We start from the raw sequence: 17,847 nt of genomic DNA on the forward strand, positions 1-17,847 counted from the left end.
CAAAATTATAACACAAAAATATTTTTAGAAATAACAGTATTCAAGGGTGAAATAGATGCTTGCTGGCCATTCCTTTTCAGTTTCCTCTACCAACAGACCTTTCATATTGGAAATTTTCAGGACTTCTTTCCAACTCTAAATTCTGAGTCTTTTTTTAGTTCTTCAGTCTTTTCTGTTTGCCGTTATGTGTTACTTTTCAATCTGTGTGTTTATGTTAAATACGTAAGCTTTATAAGGACCTGAGGATATCTCTGCATTTCCTACCAAATAACAGTCTGTGGACTTTGTGACAAGCATGTGCTGCCTAAAGCCACGTTCCTGATTTCCTGTGCTCAGTTCTGCATGCTACGTGGCTGAATAAAGATCTCTGGTGAGAGAGCAACTGAATTGCTGTTCATAGCTAGACCAAAGCAGAAAAAGAAATCCTAAAAATAAATTACTGTTTTCTGATTTTTGAGAGTTTATTGAAATGTTATAACAGTAAAAGAACTAAAAAGATTAGATAATTAACTTGTCAACATTTGCAGGTAATGTTTCCTCTTTTCAAGTTGAATGAAAGGCAATTTAGGATGGTCTGTGCTATTAAATTTATTAGCAGTCAAATGGAAACTTTCAGCTAGTTAGGCAATGATTTAATTATAGGGACTGTTTGTACTTTATCTATTAACACATGCTTTTTAAAAATAAAACTCATAAAAGCACAAGGAAATTTTCATCTGCATATATTGATGGGCACTACAGTAGCAAGTAACTGGTGGAAATTACTGAGTGTGTAGTTCTGAGACTTATTGGTCTCATTTCCGTGCAAATTTAATAACTACTTACTAGTAGTTATGTAACAATATATTGAATACTCTAGAAGAAAATATTATTGCTTTATAAATAAATCTTGTCTCTCTGTCCATTTATTTATTTATTTGCCTTATTCAAAGATGGAACAAAGCAAATAAAATATAGCAACAAAGAATATATTTAAAATAGATGAAATTACAAAGACTTATGGCACCAGGAGGAAGTTTAGCTCAAAAAATAAATACCGTGAAATCCAAAACATTTATCAAGGTGGGCCTTTCTGACTACCTACATAAAGAAGGAAATACAAGTGGCTTATATGATTTATAGTGCCTCAAAACAAATGCAAATCAGTTATTGAGAAGCAGAACTATTGCAGTTACTGAGACTAGAGAGAAAGGTCCCGTGCTGAGAGAATGTGGTATGTAGCACCTTCCATACCCCTAGGACAGAAAACACAGCAGTAGGTTTCTTGTGCTGCCACCTTCAATACAGACCATTTTTGGCATCTTGTGAAAGATAAGTCATTAAAGGCAATCTACATGGGGCTATTATGCAGCCCTTTGATGTTCTAGTTTAATCTAGGGATCAATTTACAGCGTCTAGAGATATAAAAAGACTGAGTTATCATCAAGTAATCCTGGATAATTTTTTTCACTGAGCTATTGGTAAATATTAATTAGATATTAATTTTAGGTTGAATAGATGTATCTGGAAATTCGAAGTGAGTTAGATATGGGCCAGCAGGGCTTGGATTTTCTTTAAGATATAATTTTGAATTGGCTCAAATTTCTGTACTGTAAAATTGTAGTTTGAAATATGCAATGAGCATCAGAATCATCTCTGGAGGATTTTTGAAAGACAATTGCATCCCTCTCTGTAGTTTCCTTTTTAATATGTCTTCGGTGGGTGATATGAGGGAATCTTTATTAAAAAAAAAAAAAAAAAGTAGCAATAGAGGTGATTCTGGTGATCAGGAATGTTTGAGAACCACTACTATGGATGAATTCGGCAATAATTTTAGATAGAGAAAAATTTAAAGCAGATATAACCAAACCCACCTTAGTTACAAAACCTTCTATTTTATGGCTGAGATTATCTGTTTTTGCGGGCTATAAATTCCCAGAGTACTTGACAATATAAGCGATTTTTGATACATACATGTAGCCAATTGAATAAGGTGACTTAATGTATGTATTCCTTGTAGTAAACCAATTAAAAGTTTTGGTGTGTCTATTGTAAATGATGACTGGATAGTTAATATGTATTCTGGAACAGTTATTTTATTCTCACCATTGTCTGATTACATTTCCATATAGACTAAAAATATTTCAGTAATTATATTCTGTCTAGAGAACATTTTCCTATTTTTAGTTACCAAAAGAAATGACAAAGCACACTTATATGCATTCTAAACTTTAGATCCTTAGAGGTACTTTGATTTGTAGGCTTTTAAGTGGTAATATGAAAAGCGATATCTCATATTCTTTTTTTACTTATCTTCAATAGTCCTAAATGAGTTATAAATAAAAATTTTAAATATGCGCTAAACCTTTGTTTAAAATAGTATACAAAGCCCATGTGTGTGCCTGTGTCTTAATCTCTTAATCTAGTATTAATATTGAGGACAACGGAAATTGTGAATAAATGTCTTATACCTACCCTACATTGTTTCTTTCTAGGCATTGCTTCTATGACAGTGCCAGTGTACATCGCGGAGGTCTCACCACCCAATTTAAGAGGCAGATTAGTCACCATTAATACCCTCTTCATCACAGGAGGGCAGTTCTTTGCAAGTGTTGTTGATGGAGCCTTCAGTTATCTCCAAAAAGATGGATGGAGGTCAGTGAATAATTCTTATTTAATCCTTATTTAATTTTTCAAAAAAACCATGATTTGGAGGGATGAGAGAAGAATTGAGAAATGATTGGGACAATATAACTGGGTATTTTGATTCATTATAGTTGATTTATAAATGATTGGCATTCAGCAAAATTGAAAGTGAACAGGAAGCTGTTACTTATTTTAATGGTAGATGTGGATCCTACCATTAAGAATTGATATTTACAGGACTTTTTAGCATTTAGGTGACATTTCTCACACTGCATGTAATCTTTTGCAATATTTGTTTAAAAATGAATGCAGTAATAAATATGCATGGAGTTCTTGAATTATATTAGTGATTGACAAGCTATGTATGAATTGCAGATATAGCTAACGTCCTTTTTGGATTCAGGAAGCTACGTTTTGATCTAAAAGAAAGCCAGTTTTTAAAGAGATAGATTTAGCTGTGCAAAAAGATGTTATATATGTAAATATAAAATATACAAATTATTATTTGATCATTTGGCTTATTAAAATTGAAAGAGATGAGAAAAGTGTGTTTTTAAGCTTTAAAATTAACAGTGAATATTGTAAAAACTAACTAGTCTTATGTTAATGCTTAAAGATACTATGACTGGATTTTGATATCTCTACAATATTCAAAACAGCAGATTCATGTAACTGTACGAGGAAATTATTAAAAGGTACAACGGGTTACCTATTATCACTAATTTGTTTTCTTGCCACCATTTATTAAAATAAGTGTCTATTTAGCATCTACTCTGTGTTGGTGCTGAGGATAGAACACTGAACAAGACAGACTCAAACCTTTACTTTCATGGCACTGACAGTGTTGAAGTTAATAGCTAGAGGAAAAGGGTTCGATGTGATGCAGATGTAGGGAATTACACTTCCTTGTAACCAAGATACACAAAAGTATGCATTCGATGAGCCACTAAAGACTTAAACCAGTGAGGTTTTATTAACAGTTATGTTAGAAAATTCATCCAATTCAGTGAGGTCCTACATTTGCCAGGGCTATTAAAGAGAGGACACAATTATTTTTATTTATTAAAAACAATAGCTCTCTCTGCTGATGTTGGCAACTGCTTTCTGTCTTTGAGGGAATCTCTGTCAAAGTGAGAAATTACTGGAGAATTGAAGAAGTGGGAAATTTCATCTTTTTTTTCACTCTGTAGATGAACAGAAGTGGAAGATGATTATTACTGGCATAACCTGGTATTTTGAGTTTTTCTTGGAAACTCAATGGAAATAACTTAATCGTCTAACCCACTTGTCTTTAAGAAGCCCTAAGTTGTCTATTTACATTTTGTTAAAAAATTTGCTAAAGTGACTTTTAGAGCTATGTTTATTTATATTTGCTTTTTATTATTAAAAATCGGTTTTTAAATAAAAAGAGTGCATAAGCCATGTGTTTCGGTTTGTTAAACTGCCGAAATGCAATATAACAGAAATGGGTTTGCTTTTAACAATGGGGGTTTATTAAGTTACTAGTTATATTTCTGAGGCTGTGAAAATGTCTAAATTAAGGCATCAGCTGAAGAAAGGCTGCTGGCGTTTGGGGCTCCTCTGCCAGATAGCAAGGCATATTGACCAACAACTGTGTAATCGTTGGCTCCTGGGTTTCCTTGCTTTCAGCTTCTGATTCCAGTTGCTTTCTCTCTGAGCAACTGTGGGTTCTCTCTTAGCATCTCTGGGGTGTTTCTCTCTCTAAGCTCCCTCCAAATGTCTCTGCCTTTTATTCTCTGATAAAGGACTCCAGTAAAGGATTAAGACCCACCTTGAATGGGCTGTGTCACATCTCTATTGAAACAACCTAATCAAAAGGTCCCACCCACAATAGGTCTGCATCCATAGGAATGGATTAAAACAGATGACCTTTTCTGGGGTACATAATAGCTCCAGACCAGCACACCATGTTTTTTACTTACATATTTAAATATTTTTTTCTCAGTGCTTGCTAGGAAAGAAAGTAAGTTCATACAGCAGTGAGAATAAATTCTGAATTAGTGTCCCTGCACACAAGTAGAGGTCTTGGGAGAGGCTTAGACCCCTCTTCAGAAGCAGGGTGATGTAGACAGACTTGGATTCCAGTCTGTTTTCTACCACCCCCTAGCTGTGAACCTTGGACATGTTATTTAGGTCCTCTGAGCCTCAAGGTTCTAACTGGGCAAAAATGGGGCACAAAATACTTAACTTGCAAGATTGTTATAGGAACTAAATTAAATATTGTATGTAAAGCATTTATCCCGCTTCTTAGCACATGACAAATGCTCAGTAAGTGATGATTCACTTATTATATTATTATTATAAATGAGTGAAAGATGGCTGCTACCCCTCACATAAGACTGAAGTTGTAGGGAAGGTTGAAGAAAATACATCTTATGGCCTTTGTTTTCTTTATTAGCAATGATGGGGCCTGGAATTAGTAGGGCAGAGGCCTAGAGAAAAAATGTCAAATGTTTATATTGGGCTTTATTCAGACCGAGGCATTGACAAACCAAATCACTTTGGACCCTTGTAGTTTGCAGAGATACACTTTTTTTCTTTTAACACCATTTTATTCACACTTCGTACATTCCATCGCAGTATACCAGTGTACCACCACTGGCTGTCAGTATAATCATAGAGCTGTGTTTACATCACCACAATCAAGTTTAGAACATTTTCATAGCTCCAAAAAGAAAAACCCCATACCCTGTATACCCTATTAATGACATTTAGCTTTAGTTTGCTACCTCTGTGACAATTGATGGAAGAACATTAGATATTACCATTAACTATAATCTATAGTTTGCATTAGGTGCAGATTTCCCTATATACCACTCTGTTACTAACACTTTGTAGTTGTGACATACATTTGTTCTAATTTGTGGAAAAACATTCTTGTATTTGTACTATTAACCACTTTCAGCCTCCACAATAGGGTTCATGATGTATACAGTCCCTTGTTTTATCCTCTAACTTTCCTTCTATACATGACCCTAAACTTCCCCTTTCAGCCAGAATCACACACACACAACTCAGCGCCTGTTATTTACACACCTGATAATGTGCTGCCATTACCTCTGTTTCCAAACTTTTATAGTCAATCTTATTAAAAATCTCTGCACAAATTAAGCATCAGTTCCCCATTCTCTATTCTCATTCTATCTTCTGGTAAAATATATTCTAGATATTAACTCCATGAATTTGCTCATTATATTTAGTTCATATGAGTGAGATCATACCATATTTGTTCTTCTGTGTCTGAGTTATTTCACTGAAGATAATGTTCTCCAGATTCATCCATGTTGTCGCATGAATCAGGATTTCATTCTTTCTTACAGTTGAATAATATTCTGTCGTATGCATAGACCTCATTTTGTTTTTCCATTCATTGGTTGATGGACACAAGTTGCTTCCATCATTTCGCAATTGTGAGTAATGCTGCTATGAATATCAGTGTGCCAAATGTCTGTTTTGCCCCTGCTTTCAGTTCTTTCAGGTATATACCAAGTAGTGGGATTGCCAGACCATATGGCAGTTTTATACTTAGCTTCCTGAAGAACTGCCAAACTATCTTCCACAGTGGCTGTACCATTTTACATTCCTACCAGCAGTGAATGAGTGTTCCTATTTCTCCACATTTTCTCCAACACTTGCAGTTTTCTGTTTGTTTAATAGTGGCCATTCTAGTAGGTGAAATGATGTCGCGTGGTTTTGATTTGCATTTTGCTAATAGCTAGTGAAGTTGAGCATCTTTTCATATGCTTTTTATCGATTTGTATTTCTTCTTTGAAAAAATATTCATGTCTTTTGCCATTTTTTTTTATTAAATTCAGTTTTATTGAAATACATTCACACACCATACAATCATCCATGATTTACAATCCACTGTCCACAGTATGATAACATAGTTATGCATTCATCACCACCATCTATCTCGGAACATTTTCCTTACATCAGAAAGAACCAGAACAAGAATAAAAAATAAAAGTGAAAAAAGAACACCCAAATCATCCCCCCATCCCACCCCATTTGTCCTTTAGTTTTTATCCCCATTCCTCCACTCGTCCATACACTAGATAAAGGGGGTGTGATCCACAAGGTCTTCACAATCACACTGTCACCCCTTGTAATCTACATTATTATATAATTGTCTTCAGGAGTCCAGACTGCTGGGTTGGAGTTTGGTAGTTTCAGGTATTTACTTCTAGCTATTCCAATACATTAAAGCCTAAGAGGTGTTATCTGTATAGTGCATAAGAATGTCCACCAGAGTGACCTCTCGACTCCATTTGGAATCTCTCAGCCACTGAAACTATTTCGTCTCATTTTGCATCCCCCTTTTGGTCAAGAAGATACTCTCAGTCCCACGATGCCAGGTCCACATTCATCCCCGGGAGTCATACTCTGCGTTGCCAGGGAGATTTACACCCCTGGGAGTCGGGTCCCACGTAGGGGGGAGGGCAGCGAGTTTACCTGTTGAGATGGCTGAGTTAGAGAGAGAGAGGGCCACATCTGAGCAACAAAGAGGTACTCAGGGGGAGACTCTTAGGCACCATTACATACACCTTTAGACTCTCCTTTGTGGTAATGAGCTTCATAAGGGCAAGTCCAATGCTCGAGGGCTCAGCACATCAAACCGCCAGTCCCAATGTTTGTGACAACATCGACACCAGTCCAGGTGAGGATGTCCAACACATCCGCACTTTCCCCCAGATCCTCGGGGCTGGGGAGGGGGAGGCTGTAAATATAGTTTTTATTATCTGCCCAAATTACTCTAGGATGTGTCACTATTTCACTCCAGCCTATACTAACCTACCGTATCTCGCTTCCTATTCAAAGTTCCATGCAATTGTGGTGTTTGAACAAATTGACTGTAGAGTTGTACCGTTCCGAAAATTTAAAAATTGGATTGTCTTTTTATTTTTGAGTTGTAGGATTTCTTTGTATATTCTAGATATTAAACCCTTACCAGATATGTGGTTTCCAAATATTTTCTTCTATTGAATAGGCCACCTTTTTTTTTTTTTTTTATCATTTTATTGAGATATATTCACATACCACGCGGTCATACAAAACAAATCGCACTTTCGATTGTTCACAGTACCATTACATAGTTGTACATTCATCACCTAAATCAATCCCTGACACCTTCCTTAGCACACACACAAAAATAACAAGAATAATAATTAGAGTGAAAAAGAGCAATTGAAGTAAAAAAGAACACTGGGTACCTTTGTCTGTTTGTTTCCTTCCCCTATTTTTCTACTCATCCATCCATAAACTAGACAAAGTGGAGTGTGGTCCTTATGGCTTTCCCAATCCCATTGTCACCCCTCATAAGCTACATTTTTATATAATTGTCTTCGAGATTCATGGGTTCTGGGTTGTAGTTTGATAGTTTCAGGTATCCACCACCAGCTACCCCAATTCTTTAGAACCTAAAAAGGGTTGTCTAAAGTGTGCGTAAGAGTGCCCACCAGCGTGACCTCTCGGCTCCTTTTGGAATCTCTCTGCCACTGAAGCTTATTTCATTTCCTTTCACATCCCCCTTTTGGTCAAGAAGATGTTCTCCATCCTGAATAGGCCACCTTTTTACCTTCTTGGCAAAGTCCCTTAAAGCACAAAAGTATTCAGTTTTGAGGAGGTCCCATTTGTCTTTTCTTTCTTTCATTGTTTGGGCTTTGATTGTAAGGTCTAAGAAACCACTGCCTACTACAGTATCTTGAAGATGCTTACCAACATTTTCATCTAGGAGTTTTATGTTCCTGGCTCTTATATTTATGTCTTTCATCCATTTTTGAGTTAATTTTTGTATAGGATATGAGATAGGGGTCCTCTTTCATTTTTTTGGATATGAATATCCAGTTCTTCCAGCACCATTTATTGAAGAGACTGTCATGTCTCAGTTGAGTGGGCTTGGAAGCCTTGTTAAAAATCAGTTAGAGAGGGGGCAAGATAGTGGTATAGAGAGGAGTAGAATTTAGTTAGTCCCCTGGAACAACTAATGAACAACCAGGGACAACTAGTAAATAATTTGGAATAACTGCTGGGGGACGACTGTGACTGTCCACACATTGTGCACCAACCTGGATTGAGAGGAATGTCTGAGATCGCAGCATAAAATCTGTAAGTAAAAACTGCAGAACTCTGCTGGGAGCCCCCTCCCCCCATGGCAGGCTTAGCTGCAAAATCTCGCTGTGGTAGAGAGCAGCCCTCTCCTAGCAAGCAAATATAGCTCAACGGAGTTCCAGCTGGGGTTTTGATTAACAAATGTGGACTGCTGAATACAAGCTACAAACCCCCAACAAGCAGACAGAGGCTTTTAGTGACGACTGACCTTAAAGAACCAGAAGAGTCAACTGTTCCGGGAGGGGGAGCCCAGAAGACCAGTTGTTACCTCTGGCGATGAGTGAAACTGGGGGGCTATGTACTGGCTCTAAAAGGGGGCTTTCTGTCCCTTTTTCTCTCTTTCAACCTGAGGGGCTCAGAGGAGAGAGCCACAGCCATTTTCATTTCACAGCTCTCTGACCCAGACAGGGGTGGAGATAAAAGAGTCAGAGAGACTATTCAAATGCAGATGATAACTCCCTAGGGGGTCTGTCTTCCCTAAGAGTAAGGAGGTGGGGCCCAGCTTTCCCTTCAGAACCAGACCCCAGAGCCTGGGGGGAAACAGCTAAAACAGAAACCGAAGGGGCCACATCTCCTTACACTAGTCAGAAGCAACAGGTTGACAGGCACCACCTGCCAGACAGGTTAGGAAACACACAGCAACTGGAGACCTCACAGGAAAGTTGGTCATTCTTCTTAGATACACCCTGAATATAACCCCATTCTGAGACCTGAACCCATTCTGGTCTGGGAAAATCTGACTGGGTAACCAAAGACACCAGATGCCTAGGCCACAGAAAACTACAATCTGTACCAGAAAAAATGAAGATATGGCCCAAAGGAAGAAACTTACACCTCAGTCAATATATAGTTGAACTATTGTTCTACTTTAATGAAACAATCTATTTAAGATTTTCAAGGAAATATGCTAGATCAAATAAAAAACCAAGTTCAGGGAAGATGTAACAAAAGAGATGAAGGCTATAAAGAAAACACTGGGCCAACATAAGTTAGAAATTGAAAGTTTGAAGAAACTGGCAGAATCTATGGAAATGAAAGGCACAACACAAGAGATGAAAGACACGCAATGGAGACATACAACAGCAGATCTCAAGAGGCAGAAGAAAACACTCAGGACCTGGAGAACAAGACACCTGAAATCATACACACAAAAGAACAGATAGGGAAAAGAATGGAAACATATGAGCAACATCTCAGGGAATTGAATGACAATATGAAGCACATGAATGATTGTGTCATGGGTGTCCCAGAAGGAGAAGAGAAGGGAAAAGGGACAGAAGCAATAATAGAGGAAATAATCAATGAAAATTACCCATCTCTTAGGAAAGACGTAAGATGTTTTTGGCTATTTGGGACCCCTTACCCTTCCAAATGAATTTTATCATTGGTTTTCCCATTTCTGCAAAGTAGGTTGTTGGAGCTTGGTAGGGGTTTTCTTGAATCTGTAGATCAATTTGAATAGAACATTTAGCTTTCCAATCTATGAACACAGACTGTCTCCATTTATTTAGGTCTTCTTTGATTTAGAAATGTTTTGTAGTTATCTGAATAAGTCCTTTACATCCTCAGTTAAATTTATTCCTAGATATTGGATTATTTTAGTTGCTATTGTACATTGATTTTTTCCCCCTGATTTCCTCCTAGGATAGCTCATTACTAGTGTATTAGAAACACTACTGATTTTGCATGTTGATCTTGTATCCCGCCACTTTGCTGAACTTGTTTATTAGCTCTAATAGCTTTGGGATGCAGTAAAGGCAGTGCTGAGAGGGAATTTTATAGCTCTAAATGCCTACATTAAAAAGGAAGAAAGAACTAAAATCAAAGAGCTAACTGAACACCTAGAGAATCGAGAGAAAGAACAGTAAACTAATCCCAAAGTGAGCAAAATGAAAGAAATAAAGATTGGAGCAGAAATAAATGAATTTAATAACAAAAGAAACAATAGAAAAACCAAAAGTTGGTTCTCTGAAAAGAGCAATAAAAGTGACAACTCTTAGCTAGACTGACAAAGAAAAAAAGAAGATGCAAACAAAGAAATTCAGCAATGAAAGGAGGGGTCATTGCCACTGACCTCCGTAGAAATAAAAAGGTCCTAAGAGGATACTATGAACAACTGTTTGCCAACAAAGTAGCCAACTTAGATGAGATGGGCAATATCCTAGAAACACATAAACAAACCTACACTGACTCAAGAAGAAATAGAAGACCTCAACAAACCAATCACAATAAAGAGATTGAATTAGTCATCAGAAACTTCCCAGCAGTGAAAAGCCCAGGACCAGGTGGCTTCACAGGTGAATTTTACCAGTCATTCCAAAAATAATTCATTCCAGTCTTGCTCAAACTCTTCCAAAAAATTTAAGAGGAAGGAACAGTACCTAACTCATTCTGTGAAGCCAACATCACCCTAATACCAAAGCCTGATAAAGATACTAGAAGAAAATAAAGTTACAGACCAATTTCTCTAATGAATTTAAGCACAAATCCTCAACAAAAATACTTGAAAATCAAATCCAACAGCACGTTCAAAGAACTATACATCATGATCAAGTGGGTTTAATTCCAGGTATGCAAGGGTGGTTCAACACAAGAAAATCAATTAATGTAATACACTATTTTAACAAGTCGAAGGGGAAAAACCACATGATCACCTTGACTGATGCAGAAAAGGCATTTGACAAAATTCAGCATCTTGATAAAAACACTTTGAAAGATAGGAATTGAAGGAAATTTCCTCAGCATGATAAAGAGCCTATATGAAAAACCCACAGCTAACATTACACTCAATGGGTAGGGACAGACAGCTTTCCCTCTAAGTTTGGGAGCAAGACAAGGATGCCTACTGTCACCACGTTATTCAACATTGTGCTAGAACTTCTAGCTATAGTGATTAGGCAAGAAAAAGAGATAAAAGGCATCCAAATCAGAAAGAAGTAAAACTTTTCACTATTTACAGATGACATGATCCTATATTTAGAAGGTGCACGAGTACACTTTTATTATGTACGTATGTAAGCATGCTTACTGTTTTTAAAGGTGAATTTTCTGTGTGTTATCAGTCATCTTCCATTATTTTTTGCTTTCAGTAGTATGTGTGCCTCATCTGATTCTCTGGCTAGCAGGAATGCCATTACAATCAAATAGTGATGTGTTACCTTAGCATTTATTAGACTCTGGAATTGTCAGCAATTATAACTTATTCATAATTCTAACAATAGTTAATGATTCATTGTTTTTGTGGCAATATATTCCAAAAGTCCTAAGGAAAATGTCAGTGTAAATGTTTCATGTAAAATTTCTTCCTGTCACTCAGATTTTTATGTATCTTAAAGTAAGATAGTCTCTATCTTTCAAGAGTTTGAATATTTTAATATTTTGTTTGTTTTTTCTTTTCCTTTTTGACTTTTATTGCCTCTGAACCCATACTTCACTTTACTAACATTTGATTTTCTATGACATTCCCAGTGTTCCAGGTTTATTGGCTCACTTTAAAGGAATGAATAGTTTCACAGTCTGTTAATGACTATCTTTTGATCCTTACCCAAATCTTGAGAATTGGCAGAACTGCTATTATTCTTATTTTGCAGATTAAAATCCTGAGTCTCAGGGAAGTTAAACATTTGCCTAAGGCTACATAGCTGTTTATTACATGACAGAGATAAGAGCCAAGACTTCTGACTCAAACAAACAAAACCATTTTCTTCATGATTCTGCTTTCAAGAGTTTATCATCTAAAAGCCATAATTAATGGTAATTTTTACCATAGTGATGAGTTTACTGCAGATAGAAGACAAAATGAACAGAAAAACTTTAGATTTTGATGTAGTTGAAAGAGTATAACTCAGCTTTTGTGCCAAATAGGTCAAAGCTCCTTGTTCACTTACTGTTTAGATATTATAGAAATAAATTTTCTGCTGAACAAATGGAAGATCAGTATTCCTAGAAATAAGAATTGCCATTAGAAGATTGAATGTTACTATTTTTCTAGTGTTCCAGTGTCATAGTAAATACATTCTGTGCTGAGAAGTATGTCATCTCACTTCACAAGGAAAGGGGAATAAGGATTTTGAAAATATCATTAAAGATTTGATTTTTTAACAGCTTATTGAGATAAAATCCACATTGTATGCATTTCACCTATTTAGTGTATTCACAGAGCTTGTTCAACTATCACCACAAATCAATTTTAGAATCTTTTCATCAGCCCAAAAAGAAACCCACACCCCTTAGCTGTCAATTCCCAGTCTCCTATCCCCATCTTAGCCTTCGGCTACCACTTATCTGTTTTCTCTCTCTATAGATTTGCCTCTTCTGGACGTTTCATGTAAATGGGATCATATAGTATGTGGTCCTTTGTGACTGGCTTCTTTTTCTTAGGATAATGTTTTCAAGTTTCATTCATGTTGTAGCATGTGTTTAATATTTCATTTATTTTTATTGCTGAAAAATATTCTGTTATATTTATATACCAGGTTTTATTTATCCATCCATCAGTTGATGTGTGTTTGGGTTGTTTCCACTTTTTGATTATTATGAATAATGCTGCTGTGAACTTTTGTGTACAAGTTTTTGTATGGATATATGTTTGCTTGTCTCCTTGGGTTTATAACTAGGAGTGGAATTGCTGTTAAGATAGAAACTCTACATTTAAACCAATCATTGCAACAATTACATTACATGGAAAAAGATTGTCATGGTATTCAAAAAGCATGATGCAAATATATGTTGTCTAAAAAAGACACACTTTAAGTATAATGTCATAGAAAGGTTAAAAGTAAAAGGAGGGAAAAGATATGCCATGTAAGTAACTGGTATGGTTATATTAATAACCACACAAAGTGAACTTCAGGACAGGAAATTTGCTGGAGGTAAAGAGGGACATTTAATCATGATAAAATGGCTGATTCATCAGGAATGCTGCTGCTGCTGATAATAATAACAACAGTAAATGTGTAGTTTACCAAATAAGAGAGATTCAGAATGCGAAAAGCAAAAATAAAAAAATCTGAAGGAAGAAATAGACAAATCCAGAGTAGTATTTGAAGATTTTAATACCCTTTTCTCAGTAACAGATAGAAACTACAGAAAAAAATAAATAAATGAAGTTATAGAACTGCACGACACCATTAACTGCCTTGACATAATTGGTATTTATAGAGTATACCCAACAGGTGTGGTTTACTTATTCTTTTCAAGTTCACATCAGATATTCTCCAAAATTGACCATATTCTGGGCCATAAAATAAATCTTAGTTTTAAAAATGAAGTCTTACAGAATATGTTCTTTGACCACAACAGAGTTAAATGGGGAATCAATAACAATAATATAGCCAGAAAAGCTCTGAATAATTGGAAATTAAACAGCATGGTTCTAAAAACCAAATTGGGTCTAAGGAAATATCAGAAAGAAAATTAGAAAATAGTTTTGAACAGAAAGAAAATAAATTCAGTATATCAAAATTTGTGGAGTGCAGCTACAGCAGTGCTTAGAGGGAAATATACCACTTTTAGTGGTTACATTACAGAAGAGGAAAGGTTTAAGTCAGTGATCTAAGTTTCATGTTAAGAAACTAGAAAACATGAGCAAATTAAACCCAAAGAAAACAGAGGAATAAAATAATAAAGGTAACAGAAACCAATGTAATAGAAAAAATAAAGTTGGTTCTTTGAAAAGACTAATAAAATTGATAAACTTGGACTGATTAAACAGATTAAGAAAGAAAAAGGTAAAGCAAATTAACAATGTCAAGGGTAAAAGAAGAGATGTCATTCCTTTTGGACATTATAAGGATAATAAGAGAATACTGTGAACAACTTTGTTCAAATAAATTCAACAACTTAGATGGAGTGGAAAAATTCCTTGAAAATCAACTTACTAAACACTGACATGATAAAATAGAAAATCTGAATATCCCTGTATTAAGAAGAAAATTGAATAATTATTAATAACCTGCCCTCAAAGAAAACTCTAGGCCTAGAGTGTTTCAGTAGTGAATTCTGTAAAACATTTAAGGAAGAAATAGCTCTAATCTTCAACAAGAGCTATAATCGAGGAGGAAGGAAGACTTCACAACTTGTTTTTTAAGGCTGGCATAACCCACATGTTAAGGCCTAAGTTACTACAAGTAAAGAAAATTCTAGACCAGTTTTCCTCATGAAAATAGACAAATATCCTTAAAATATGATTAAATATTAGTAAATCAAACCCATCAATGCATCATCCCCAAGTTTGTTTTCCCAGAAATATCAGGTTGGTGGAGTATGCAAAAATTAATCCGTGCATTTCACAATGCTGAAAGAATAGAGGAGAAAAGCCTATATGATCATCTTAATATATGTGGAGGAAACTTTTGACATAATAACCATTCAGATAAAACCATTCAGCAAACTTGGAATAGAAGAGAACTTCCTCAGCAAAATAAAGGACACCTGCAAAAAAACCTACACCAATTTCTTACTTAATCGTGAAATCCTGAACACTTTCCCTTATAATTGGTCACAAGGCTAAGCTGTCCACTGTACCACTGCCATTTGTTCCAGTAGTCAAGTTGATTCTAAATTCTTACACGGAAAGGAACTTGAATTGCCAAAACAGTCTTAAAGTAGAACAAAATTGGAGGACTCACTATTTGATTTCAAGACTTAACTATAGAGCTGAAGCAATCAAGACAGCATGGTAGGGACAGATAAATAAATCAGTGGAATAGAAGGAACAACAACATGAATGAATTTCAGGAACATTATGCTGATTGAAAGAAGCCAGACACAAGAGAACTATGAACCATGAAGTTCATCAATATGCAAAAGTAATCTGTGGAGACAAAATTCAGTCAGTGGTTGCTTATGACTGGAGATTGGCTGGAAGGAGGGAGCTTTCTGGAGTGTTGGAAATGTTCTGCCTATTGATGGGAGTGGTGGGTACCAGGGTGTATATGTTTATCAAAACTCGTATAATGGTACAATAATGACCCTTGCATTTTACCTCAATTTAAAAAATAAATTAATTTGAATCATATGTTCAATGCTGACTTGCTCCATTATATTCCTTTTCTTCATTGGCCAGTGAATAATTTAAATGTTTCCACCATGAAACTTTTTTTTAAATAACCTGTTGAAATAACTCTTTTATCCTTACTCCTACGCTGTACTTAAATGTCCATTATAACACTTAATCCTATATTATTTGAATACTAGGGTATAAGCTCTTTGCAGCAAGGGATGTCTGATAATCATTACTGTATCTTTATAATTGCTCGCCCAGAGCTTTGCGTATAGAAGATTCTCAGTTTGAAAAAAAAAAAAAAAATGAGGATATGTGTATTTGTATGGTTATGTGTGCACTGTTTTTAGCATCAGTACTGTGAATTTTGTGCCAGTCTTAATGTATTTCGCCATTTGGTTTCAAGCTATGTAACACCTGTACAAACTGCTCCATTCATTTATTTGAACAGTATCACATCTAATTCTGTTAGAGCAAATACGTCTTTCTGCTTCTACTATAATCACTAAATACTCTAAATAACCTTGGCCAGGCCACTTATGTACTGATATCAAATTACTTTGAGGGGTTTCTCCCTGAATGACATAGATAAAATTAACATTTTTTTTTTATGTTTACATATTTACATTGTCAGTTGCCCCTTTTTAAAATACATTTGTATTGGGAAATTTACATATATATAGAACATTGATAACTTTCCAAGTACAATTTAGCAAGTAGTTAGAAAGCAAATTTCAAAAAATGTTATGGGTTACAGTTCCACAATTTTAGTTATTTCCTTATTGTGATATATAGCATATATACAGAAAGGTGATATAGAATGTTATGGGTTACATTTCCACAGTTTCAGTGATTTCCTTATTGTGAAATATAAAATATATACAGAAAGATAATTTCCAGAGTACAATTTGAAAAGTCATAGAGCAAATTTCAAAAAATATTGTTACAGATCCACTATTTCAGTTATTTCCTTCTAGCTATTCTGATACCCTAACATCTAAATATATCTATATCTATATTTATATAAAGATTCAGTATTTGTAATCCTTTGTTACATCTGTCTTGTCTGTTGCTACCCCTTCCTCTTGTTTAATCACTTTCTCAGTCTTCAGGGGTGTCTAGGCCCACTAACTTGTTCATTTGAAAAGGGGTGTCAACATTTATGGGGAAGGGGGCTGCATCTGGTTGATGTTCTTAAAGAGGCTGTTGCCTTTGGGTATTAGGACTTGTCTGGCATAGAAACACGCTGGTGGATTTAAGTTTCTGAAAAATATGATTAGTGAGTGAAAGTTTTATAGAGTCTCAGATAGGACCTGGGTGTTCTTTAGTATTTTCAGGACTACTGTTGGTAAGGGCATGGCATACTGTGGCCATTTGGGATATCTGGCTGGAGCTTGCATAAGTGTAACCTCCAGGATAGCCTCTTGACTCTATTTGAGATCCCTTAGCTATTGTAAGCTTATTTTGTTACCTTTTTTTCTCCTCTTTTGGCAAAGTCATTTTTAATCCCTTGGTGCCCGAGCCAGGCTCATTCCTGGGAGTCATGTCCCGTGTCGCTATGGAGATTCACTCCCCTGGGAGTCGTGTTCCACACAGGGGGGAAGTTAATGAGTTTATTTGCCAAGTTGGGCTTTAGAGAGAGAAAGGCCACATCTGAGCAACGAAAGAAGTTCTCTGGAGGTGCCTCTTAGACATAATTATAGGAAAGCTTCCCTTTTACAGCTGTAAGTTTCACAAGAGCAAGCCTCAAGATTGAGGGCTTGGCTTATTAAGTAGTGAGTTCCTAATTTCACATAGCATACATTCTGTCCAAGATAAACAATCAGTATCTCACATTATCTTCACTTAGTTGAACAATCATTGTCACTCTCAGATTTAAAGCAATTATCATAAAGTGTTTGTTTTTTAATTTTTAATTTTTTTTTTTTTTACAGTTTACAGAATCATTCACTAAAAGTTGCTCGTTTTTTGATCATACATCACCTACTTCTTACTCGAAGAGAGTTCAGCTGTAACACATTGATTTTTAGTTGTTACATACTTCCATTCATGGTCTCTAGCTGCCAGCTGGCTACTAATATCAGTCA

General features: G+C 35.7%; 1 protein-coding gene across 1 annotated transcript in view; it reads left to right on the forward strand.

Annotated features, from left to right (window-relative positions):
- Positions 1-17,847, forward strand: part of SLC2A13 (solute carrier family 2 member 13) — a 388,263-nt gene that overhangs the window by 81,628 nt on the left and 288,788 nt on the right. Inside the window, exon 2 of the mRNA XM_037846603.1 lies at positions 2,475-2,634. Coding sequence (XP_037702531.1) covers positions 2,475-2,634 — 160 coding nt within the window. The remainder of the gene's footprint in view (positions 1-2,474; positions 2,635-17,847) is intronic.

Source organism: Choloepus didactylus, chromosome 8, assembly GCF_015220235.1.
Source record: "Choloepus didactylus isolate mChoDid1 chromosome 8, mChoDid1.pri, whole genome shotgun sequence".
NCBI classification, from domain to species: Eukaryota; Metazoa; Chordata; class Mammalia; order Pilosa; family Megalonychidae; genus Choloepus; species Choloepus didactylus.